General features: G+C 31.1%; 1 protein-coding gene across 1 annotated transcript; it reads right to left on the bottom strand.

Annotated features, from left to right (window-relative positions):
- Window positions 1–7138: 7138 nt before the first annotated feature.
- Window positions 7139–9283, bottom strand: LOC105781044 (BTB/POZ domain-containing protein At3g22104). The gene is made up of 3 exons (XM_012605618.2): window positions 8927–9283; window positions 7909–8795; window positions 7139–7826 (listed from the first exon to the last, which is right to left on the bottom strand). The coding sequence occupies exons 1-3, from the start codon at window positions 9003–9005 to the stop codon at window positions 7425–7427; spliced, it is 1368 nt and encodes a 455-aa protein (XP_012461072.1). The 5' UTR covers window positions 9006–9283; the 3' UTR covers window positions 7139–7424.
- Window positions 9284–10244: the final 961 nt, after the last annotated feature.

Genomic DNA, 10244 nt, shown 5'->3' with positions numbered 1-10244 from the left:
CATAGACATCCTCCCATATGACCCACAATGATGGCATGATAACAGATCTACCACGCCAATACCATCGGACACAGAACCTCCCCTATAAATACGCCCAACACAATGAAGAAAGAACCAACTCTCAAGAATTCAGGTATTCTTATTGCATTCAGAATACCTTCTATAGCCTCAACTTCTTTGCTCACTTTCCTCCTCTAGCTCTTCATCGAGATTGGGTGAAGCGACCTCCATTAGTACCACCACATCCTCCTCTGTGTCTCCTCCATTGTTAATACCCAACATCAAAAATTGGTATGGCGAACGTGAACACCATGGCTTCTCGATCCCAGACTTATGCTCTCCTCAACCCAATAGTTAACCCCACCAACCTAGCCAACTCCTTTGCCCCAATGAACTCCACCGATCCAACCAACCCTAGATCTTCCTCTGGCATAAACATCACTCAAAGCATTCCATCTACTCAATCGTTGAACCAATATTTACAAGCAGCCTCTCACCTTCTAACGTTTCTCACACAATTCACTGTAGCACTTAAAATCCCTACGGCTTCCAACACTATTACTTCTACTCCATCTGTTGTGTATGTTCCTCTAGCAGCTTTTGTAAACTCCCCAACCCGGCCTACACGTTATACTCAAATTCGAGAGATTACATCAGCCACCGAAATGGCCTAATAGAATTATCAGAGTTTTAAAAACAGTTAATTTTAAACATTTATTTATTTTAGAAAGGAGTTTTGGTCTCTTTTTAGAAAAACTTAGGACTTTTAAGAAAAAAATATTAAGTTTAATATATTCGTTATAACGATGTTTACTATTGAAAACTTAGTTAAAAATCTGAATTACTTTCTTAAAAAAACACATTTACAATTTAGCAGCAGAATAGTGATATTAACATAATTTTAATAAAAGTCGTAAACTAAGTCTCTTTTCACAATAATATTAATATAGTTTCAAATAACCAAAATTATAAAATAATCAATCTAAAATACTTTTATATAGAAATCAATATTCCGAGCCGAATGCCTAGTCGGCATCCTAACCTTATAGGTTATCTGAAAAGAAGGAAAATAAGGGGGTGAGCTATGAAAGCTCAGTGTGAGTTCCATCACAAGACAACCAAAGCAGTCGATAAGCATATTAATTCAATTTACATAGCTTAAATCGCATTTAGCAAATTTAATATGTCAAAATAACATAACGGTTTTCACAATGTATAAGTAAAACACATATACCATGTCATATCAGAAATTTTTAGAATTTCAAGCACATGCTTTATGGATGCAAACAGATTCGGTTTAACAAATAAGATTCTACCCACCACGACACACTATATGAGCTCCTCAAAACTTGTTCATCTTACACATCGGGTTGTGGATGAACCACCAAATGTTGTAGGTTAATACGCTACCAGACGTTTGTGAATACACAACATTATTGCAGATAAAAGTTGCCAAATAATGGGTGGGTGAACCACCAAAGGCTGTAGGCTATGCTGCCAGATGGTTCTGAATACACAACCTTTTTTGCATATAAAAATTATCAGGTAATATGTGGATGAACCACCAAATTTACATGTTTATAGTCTGCCAGATGGTTGTGAATACACAACATTTTTGTAGATAAAAGTTGCTAGATAATATGTGGATGAACCACCAGATTTGCAGATTTATAGTTTGCCAGAACTTCCTCCTTACAAATCGTCTCAACCTATGCAACAAAATAAGGCATGCTCAAAATAGATTATAACAAAAAAAAATATTATGATTAAAAATAATCAAATATTGTAGCAATAAATATGCTTTTAATCAATTAGTCTAGTGTCAAAATCATATATTCTTCAAAGGTTCAATTTAGCGGTATCTTAAGGCATGTTATATGAAAAAATCGTAAGTACAGATACAATAAACATGATTGCTCACAGATCATGCAATTGGGTATATATTTAATATTAACGGTCAATTAAATAAAGGATTCAAGCATTATTCATACTATCAGGGACTTAATTGCATAAATTAAACTCTAAAAATAGTTTAGGAACCATTTAAGGACCAATCTGCACAAAACATAAAATTTTTGGAAAAATTATAAAATTTAATAAACAGAGGCACATGGTCGTGTGGCCAGGCCATGTAGAAGGGTTACATGGCCATGTGACCTGGCTATGTAACAAACTGAGGTCATGTGGAAAATACAAAAATTAAGCTATAGGAGAGACACTGCCGTGTGGCTAGGCCATGTGGAAGGGTTCAGGCAGTGTGAAAAGTAAAAATCCCAGGGTTCAAATGGCACGTAGTAGTGTGGTCTAGGCTAGGTTCGAATTTGCCTCGATTTTCTAGTAAAAGAACATACACCTAACTTTTGGGGTCTCATACGATGATCCTTACGTCCAAATTTGATTCGGTCACTTACTAGGGGTCTTTTCATCGACAAAAACGCAAGAATTATTATTGATTTCCAAGATTTACCAAATTTATCAAGATTTTTGGGAAAGTTTGTAAAAGATTCCAAATAAATTGAAAGATTGACAAGAATGTTATTTATTTCAGAATGCTAGGGTTCTATGAAATTAAAAATAAGAATTCTTACCGATCTTGGCGCGTTGGAAATGGATTTTGGCGGTGTTACGCTAAAATAATACAAAGAACGGATTGAACGGGGAGGAATTCGGGTTCGGGATTTCAACAATAAATTTCCAACAAAAGAATATGAAAATTTATGAAAAGAAAAAGTGAGAAATAAAAGATAAAAGATGTATTTAAAGAAGAGAGAAAAGAAATTCTAAATAGGGTTGAAAAAAAAAATCAAAATTCTATTATGATTAGGAAGAGACTAAATGGCTAGGTTAGGCAAACCTTAGAGGGCTGATTTGGTAATTAAACCATTCTATCGAAATTAATAAAAATAGAAGAAAATTGGCATGATTTAAACCTTGGTGCAAAGAGAAAATATGCTAAGGTCTTATCACTAAACTAACAAGCTCATTCTTAATCATTTTCTACCACACTAAATATATATACTAACTTGAGTTTGTTCCCTAGTTGCTGAAAATAAAATAGGTAAAATGAAAAAAGTGGGATTTGAATCTTGGCTCTCTAGGGAGTTTATTAAGCTCTCTTCCACCTAGACGAAGGCTCAAATTCTTAATGGTTTTATTAATTCTAACCCTATAATTTTGGGGGTGTTACAGCTTTAGTTCCTCAAGCAACCACCGAAGCTTAGGCATCCTTTGGCACATCTCCTTAGAATCCAAGGGAGTAAATAGCTCATCATCTACAGTAGGTCATTGCTTTCCTAGTTACATTGCCAACTCTGTTGACTGTCATTGTTATTCCCTTAGACCTAGCTTCTCAGCAATAGTATTTTGGGTCCCAATTACATTTTCCAGAGATGCAAGAAAAGATATGGTATACACATGGATTGTTATATGGATGTCACATGAGCAATTAAATTAATTTCAAAAATTTAAAAATTCAAAAAATTATTTAAAAATTAAATTTCAAAAATTCAAAAATTATAAAAAAATTATAATTGTTTTTAATTTTAAAAAATTAATTAATTACTCAAGTGGCATACACATGGATGTCATGTCAACAAAGTTAACAGACGTTAACTTTTCCATTCATTTTGGAGTGATTTGACAAACAATGTAAGTGAAAAATTAAATGGAATGTTACAATAACTTTGTTTTTTGTAAAATTAAAGAGCCAAACCATTCATTATGCCAAAAAATGCCAAAAATTAAGAATTAAATTTAGATTATAAAATTTATTTAGTACATCACTTAAAATTAAGAACCAAATATAATTAAACTGTTTGATATCAACTGAAATTTTAAATTTACTTTTTATCGTAATTTTTTAAAAAATGCTATTAACAAAATCAATTTTTAAACAATAGTTTTTTTTATAGAAGTATTTAAAGGATAATATATAATCTTAAAATAAAAGAAGTTAAATATATTTTTATTAAATGATAACTCTTTATCTACTTATCATTTTAACACTTTTCCATTAAAAAATCCAAAAGTAATTTTTATCTTGAATTATTAAATATATTGCTTAAAAATATAAAATATTTAAAAATTTAATTTTTAATTAATATCGAACAGCCCAACAGTTTTAAAACTGGTGTGAATATATGGAAGTAAACTAAAACTCCATGAACTTAATTATCTCATTGAAATTTAGGATCAAATATGGTCCATGAAACTTTGTTGCTTCCAATAAATGCCCCCGCCCTTTTTTTTCATTTTTGGTACATATTATTTATTTATTTATTTCTGTAGCATCACGATTTCTAATCTTTGATTTTTAATACAATGTTTAAAATTATCTATAGTTCTTTTCTAACCCTATCCTTAAATAATAGGATAATGCACTTTAGTATACTCGAACTCACGTCTTTTTATACTGACAATAATATTCATACCAACTAAACTAAGATTCAATTACCTTTTTGGATACACATTTTAAATCCCAGTTAACAACGTTGATATACTGCCACACAAAGTTGACTGGGTGTCTGAAGATTTGCTATTGGCCATTCAACAACGTACGATAAATGTTCTATAAAATGAATGCAACATCGGAAGGTAAAAGAAGAGGAGTGACGTTTAAGCAAAATTATGCTCCTTCAAGGAGACTAGTGGTGGTAGTAGTAAATAATTCTTTGAAACTATTTTTAATTGCACCTTGATTATCTGTAATAAGATTCAAAAAATATAATATTTATAAGATAAAATTAAAAATATTATAATAATGTAGTTCATGAGTCTAGAGGTATTTATGGGATTAGTCAAATTAGATTCGAGTTAAATTTAATTTATGTATGATATCATATCAAACATAATTGTCTAAATCTAATCCAACCTGTTTCAATTTTTGTCTAAACCTTTTCAAATTTATAAATGATTAATTAGAACCCATTTAGACCTGCCTATACTTTTTAAAAATAATATAGTTTTTACTTAATATTTAGTAATTATATGCTAAGGATGTGGGCTCGAGTACTCTGTAGTGCATTATCCTCCTATTTAAGGGTTGATGAGGGACTATAGGTAATTCTAGGCATTGTATCAAAAAGAGCATATATGATAAGAATCTATAATGCGCTTCAGCACACTCGAACCCACAACATCCTATATTGACAACAATATCGATGTCAATTAAATTAAGACTCAATCGCTTTTATTAACTTTTCTAAATACAAACAACTAACATATTTTTTATAATTTTTATTATTGTATAATGTATGTAATTTTATATGATATATTTTACATAATGCATAAAATAAAATAAAAACATATTATAAATGTGAAAAACAGGTAAAGTTAAGCTAGAACTATAAATATTCGAACTCGAGCATTATACATATTTTTAAAGACCTTAAATAATTTACTCTCGCCCAATTTTAAGCCTAATATTCTTATTTAAATCATCTTAACTATTAAGCAAACCGTTAACCTAACTCTTGAATGAACAACTCTTACTTTTATATATATATATATATATATATATATATATATATAAAGAGTTGAAATTATTTCTCAATAACCAAGGGAAGCTAGTTAAAATTATTTTATTTATTAATAATTAACTCTAAAACGAAGTGTTTTAAGATTTAATTTATTAGTAGCATGAAAGATTAGAAAATTTTACAAGGCTTATTTAGGTTAGATTACACTTTTACGGAACATAAATTTTACATGTAGTTTATATAAAATCATATTATTTGTCACAAGTATTAGAATAATTAAAAGAATTACGAATTTAACTATTGATAAATATTCTAAGTTATCAAGTATAGTACCTATATTCAACAAACTTAAATATTTGTCATTAAAATATATGTAAATACTAAAAATAAAAAGGAAAATCAATTGAATTTTATAAACTTAAAAGCAAAATTTCGAAATCTCTTTAGAAAAAAATTAAACAATTAATGTTGAAAAGAAAATACAAAATAAAATAATAATGTATCTCGCAATCCTAAGAATGTGTATTATTTATAGGTCAACATTTGCACAAATACGGAAAAAACGAAATCACCCTCAATGAATTAAAACGATTTTTTAAATTTCATGGCAATTTTCTATTGCAAACATTAAGGTTATTTTTGGGCACCTATCAATGTTTAATACTCTTTTCAATGTTCATGGTCGGATCAGGTTTGAGTTTGAGCTGAGCCAAGTAAAAAATTTAGGTCCGACTTAAAAAATATTTTAAAATTTTACTTAAGTTTAGCACGAATAAAAATATTAAAATTCGAGCCTGACCCGATTCACTCGTATTAAATTTTTAAAATATGATAAATTAAATACACTAAAAATATTAAAATAAATGTTTCCCAACAAATGGAAAAAAATTTAAAAATATATACTTAAATAACACTATGATAAGTGTAACTTAACAAACAAATAGGTCTAAAATAGTAGCAAAATTAATAATAAGACAAGAGTTATACAATATCCAAACAATAACAATAAAATAGTAACAATATAATAACGAAATGATAACAAAATAATGAAAAAAGTAAAAAAAAAAGTAGCAGTATTTTTTTTCTGCAAATTCGGGTCGGGCTCGGGACTAGGCAAAAAAAAAGCTTACCGAAGACCCTACTCTTTTAGAAAACGGGTCTTATTTTTTTGTCTATACCCATTTTTTAGGCCTATATTTTTGCCCAAATTCTTTTACTTTTCGAGTATAAACTAGAGTCAAAGTTTATCAAAATTCATCTCCAAATTCCTTTTGGTCTAATTCATTCATCTATTCCATTTCAGAATTAAATAATTAATCATTCAAAACCATAAAACACAAGGGAAAATGTCATATTAGTAATTAGAGTCTAATTCCGTATTCAGTATCATATTGTTCTATCTTCACAAAACCCTCTACTAATTATTCTTTAACAAATTTCATATACGCATCATCACCCAACCAAAAACAAAAACTAATGAAAATTCATAGTGCAATTGTAGAAACTAGTAGGAAGGATTGAAAATTACATGAATTGATATCACATTTTTCCTTTTAAATAAATAATTTGAGTTATTTTTCCAAGAATTGGAACTTTTAAATTTTTCTTCCATTAACCAAATTTAAGATCAGCCAATGGTTACATAAACATAGAAGCATCTATAAATTCAAAATCTGAGAAGATTTACTGAAGTATATTTGAGTTGTAACATCAAATAGGTAACCCCACCAAAGCAACTATGAACTAATCCATTATTGGGTGTTGGCTAAAGAATATATACTGCCAACTGCCACGCACCCATTTGCCTCAGACTGAGACCGACTGTGGAAAACGACTCAACCTTGGAGAAAAAATAAAGGAAAACTCTTATCACACACACCTCAATGCTATACATACACAAGTGAAATAATTAAAAAACACAAAGTGGTATATGCAAAAATTTCGCTTTCATGAACAGAGTCTGGGCAGGGGTCTTGCATCACTATGGGTTAATACTTTGGCTTTCATGATTTTGGCCATTTGGTTCTGCATTTTCTTACACACTTTCTCCAATTCCATCACCCTCCATTGCATCCCTTTTAATTGTGCTCTGAGCTTTTCATTGTAAACTACAACTTGTTCCCTGCCCCTATCTTCCTTTGCGGTGAAATCCGTATAATGCTTGGCATTGTGCATGCCCTCAAGCAAGTTCTTAAGCTTCCATTGCTGTGAAATAAGAGCTTGCACTGCGCTTGTTGATGGGAATTTTGTGTTTTGAGAAAGGTGCATGCAGGCCTCGCTAGAGAGCTTCTTATAGTTCAATCCACCACAGATCTTCATTTTTTCTTCTTCAGACAACCCTGTATGAACCTACTGAAAGCATATTTAATCCAAATGAACAAAAAAAAGTACATATATAAGGAACCTTTTTATAAATGATATCAAAGTCTACCTCCAAATAAATGTCCATGGCATGGTACAATTCATCCCATGAGTCCCTGGCAGAATCCGGCAGCACCATTACCAAAGCTGAAAACTTGGATGATTTTAGGCAACGATCCGGAGCTACTTCTGTTATATACAGATCTATCAAGCTAGCTACCTTTTTCATTCGTATCGGAGATGATTCCGAGCCTCCTTCACGTAAAAATGCCTTGAGGAACCTAAGAACAAGGTTTACATCATACAGATAACTTCTCCCATATGATGGAATTAGGAGATTGTCTATTGTTGCTTGATCTAGTTGAGAACCTATCATACTCTCCAACTTGTTCCTGCAACTTTTGCTTATGTTGGAACGCAGCACCGGACGAAGAACGCCAAACAAACTCTTGCACGAAATAGAACTCGGATCAAGAGTGTAAAGCATATCGATCACAATTTCTAGAACTTCACGTTTCTCTTCCGATGAGGCCGTATAAAACTTCGACTTCTGGTAATAGAAGAGGAAACCACTGACGATGACATGATTGTGCCCCCGAGACACCATAGATTTCACCAGCATTTCAATCAAATTGGGACTCAATGCCGAAAGGTCTTCGAACCACCAAGTTGCTCGAAAGAGGCCTTTGTTCGAGCTCTGGGTACTCCTAGTATTGAACGAAATCCGAAGCCCTGAGCTATCTGGAGAAGAAGTAGATGCACAAGGGGTTACTTCACTAGCCATGGCAAGCCTACCAACAAGTGAATCCAAGCATTTCTCAAGTACACCAGAAGAGGTAGCAGTCCGCGGTGAATCTTGGTAATGCTTCAAAGCAACCAAAAGATCAGACCGTGCCCAAAAACTGAGCTCATCAATGGAGTCCTTGGTTTTTTGTAATAGATTACAGCTCCCTGTCCCTGAGACAGAAATGTTCATCTCCATGGATTCAACAGCAGAAAATATGGCAATACAACAACAAGGGACAAATTATTAAAGAAAACATAAAAAGTCTAGCAATGATAAAAATTAGGATTCCATTTGATGCTACCTAACCAGACTCTTGGTTTGTCCTCAAGCATGCTTGTCGGCATGTAGCGGGGTATCAGCAATGGAATAGGATCCTCCATCCCGAAATTCAAATAATCCAAAAACAAGAATGAACCAAGAAAAGAGTAAAAAGGAGGATCAGAAATGAAGATGTCAATGTTAACAGTAATTCATGTTTAATGCTATGAAAGCAACCCTTAGTCCTTTCCCAAAATCACCCAAAACTACAGCAATAAATAAGAAAAAAAAAAGGGGGGAAAAAGTCTTGAACAAAGAGAGAAGGGGAAAAAAAGGGAAAATCTACTTATATGACCCACATGTAGATGGGAAATTAAATGATAATGGTACAGAAGAAGATAGTATCTATAGATTCCACATTTCTGAAAGGGCAAGAATCAAAAGAATATAAATATGATGGATTATGAATCACAATCACCCCAAACATTTATTCCCAATTTTAGTTCAAGCAATCTGGCATTTTAAATAATTGAATCAAACATTTTGTTTTTCCTCCAATTATGATAGTCACAAGTATCGTTTTGACTTTTGTGATAAGAAATATTGTGCAATATCCTATATTTTATTAGAATATACTTAGATGCGTGATCAAGAGAATTTAGAAATGTACTGAAAAAATGGTGTAAGAGGTCAGACCGAAGCAGACGTTCAAAGCTGCAGTAATATAATGATTTTTTTGATTTGCTGGCTTTACTTGTCTCTTGTTCCCTGTTTCTCGCTGCCAGTATCTAGACCCGTGCATAGGGTTGACAAAGATATCCTTAAAATCCAAGTTAATTTATATTTTAACTCAATACCGTTATTTAAACTGGGGAGTGGATGTTACAAATTAAGTGGATATCAACTTAGTTAAAAAAATTATGAAGATGTCTTTTTATAATACCATTAGAAGATATTTTTATTTTTTTACTTTTTAAAAATTAATAAAATATACATATGAGAAGAATTAAACCCCACGTCAAATATATTAATAAAGCATTTAATTTATCAATTAACTAAAACTTTATTTTAATATTTCTTTACATTTTATTTTTATTATCTATATTTTATTACCTCCCTCAGGTTGTATATCTATATTATTAATAAAACTTCAATGAGTTGATGTCAATACCAACTCGATTAAGAAATTATGGAAATATCTTTCCATAATTAAAATAAATTATATTATTTGAGGGTATTTAAGTATTTTTATTTTAATATCGTATTATACATTTTATTATTTATTGCATCTTATTTTTAAACATATATTTGTATTCTAAATATGTGGTAAGATATTTAGAATATTTTGTTTGATTTTTTAA

The sequence above is a fragment of the Gossypium raimondii genome, chromosome 4 (genome assembly GCF_025698545.1).
Source record: "Gossypium raimondii isolate GPD5lz chromosome 4, ASM2569854v1, whole genome shotgun sequence".
Classification (NCBI taxonomy): domain Eukaryota; kingdom Viridiplantae; phylum Streptophyta; class Magnoliopsida; order Malvales; family Malvaceae; genus Gossypium; species Gossypium raimondii.
This window is presented reverse-complemented; position numbering and strand designations above follow the sequence as displayed.

What these genes read in the sequence shown, in the direction of transcription:
- LOC105781044 (XM_012605618.2), bottom strand. Translation starts at nt 9,005, where the DNA reads ATGGAGGATCCTATTCCATTGCTGATACCCCGCTACATGCCGACAAGC. An exon ending in CAAACCAAGAGTCTGGTTAG is followed by an intron (nt 8,796 to 8,926) that starts GTAGCATCAAAT and finishes TTTCTGTCTCAG; the next exon opens with GGACAGGGAGCTGTAATCTA. An exon ending in CCATGGACATTTATTTGGAG is followed by an intron (nt 7,827 to 7,908) that starts GTAGACTTTGAT and finishes TGCTTTCAGTAG; the next exon opens with GTTCATACAGGGTTGTCTGA.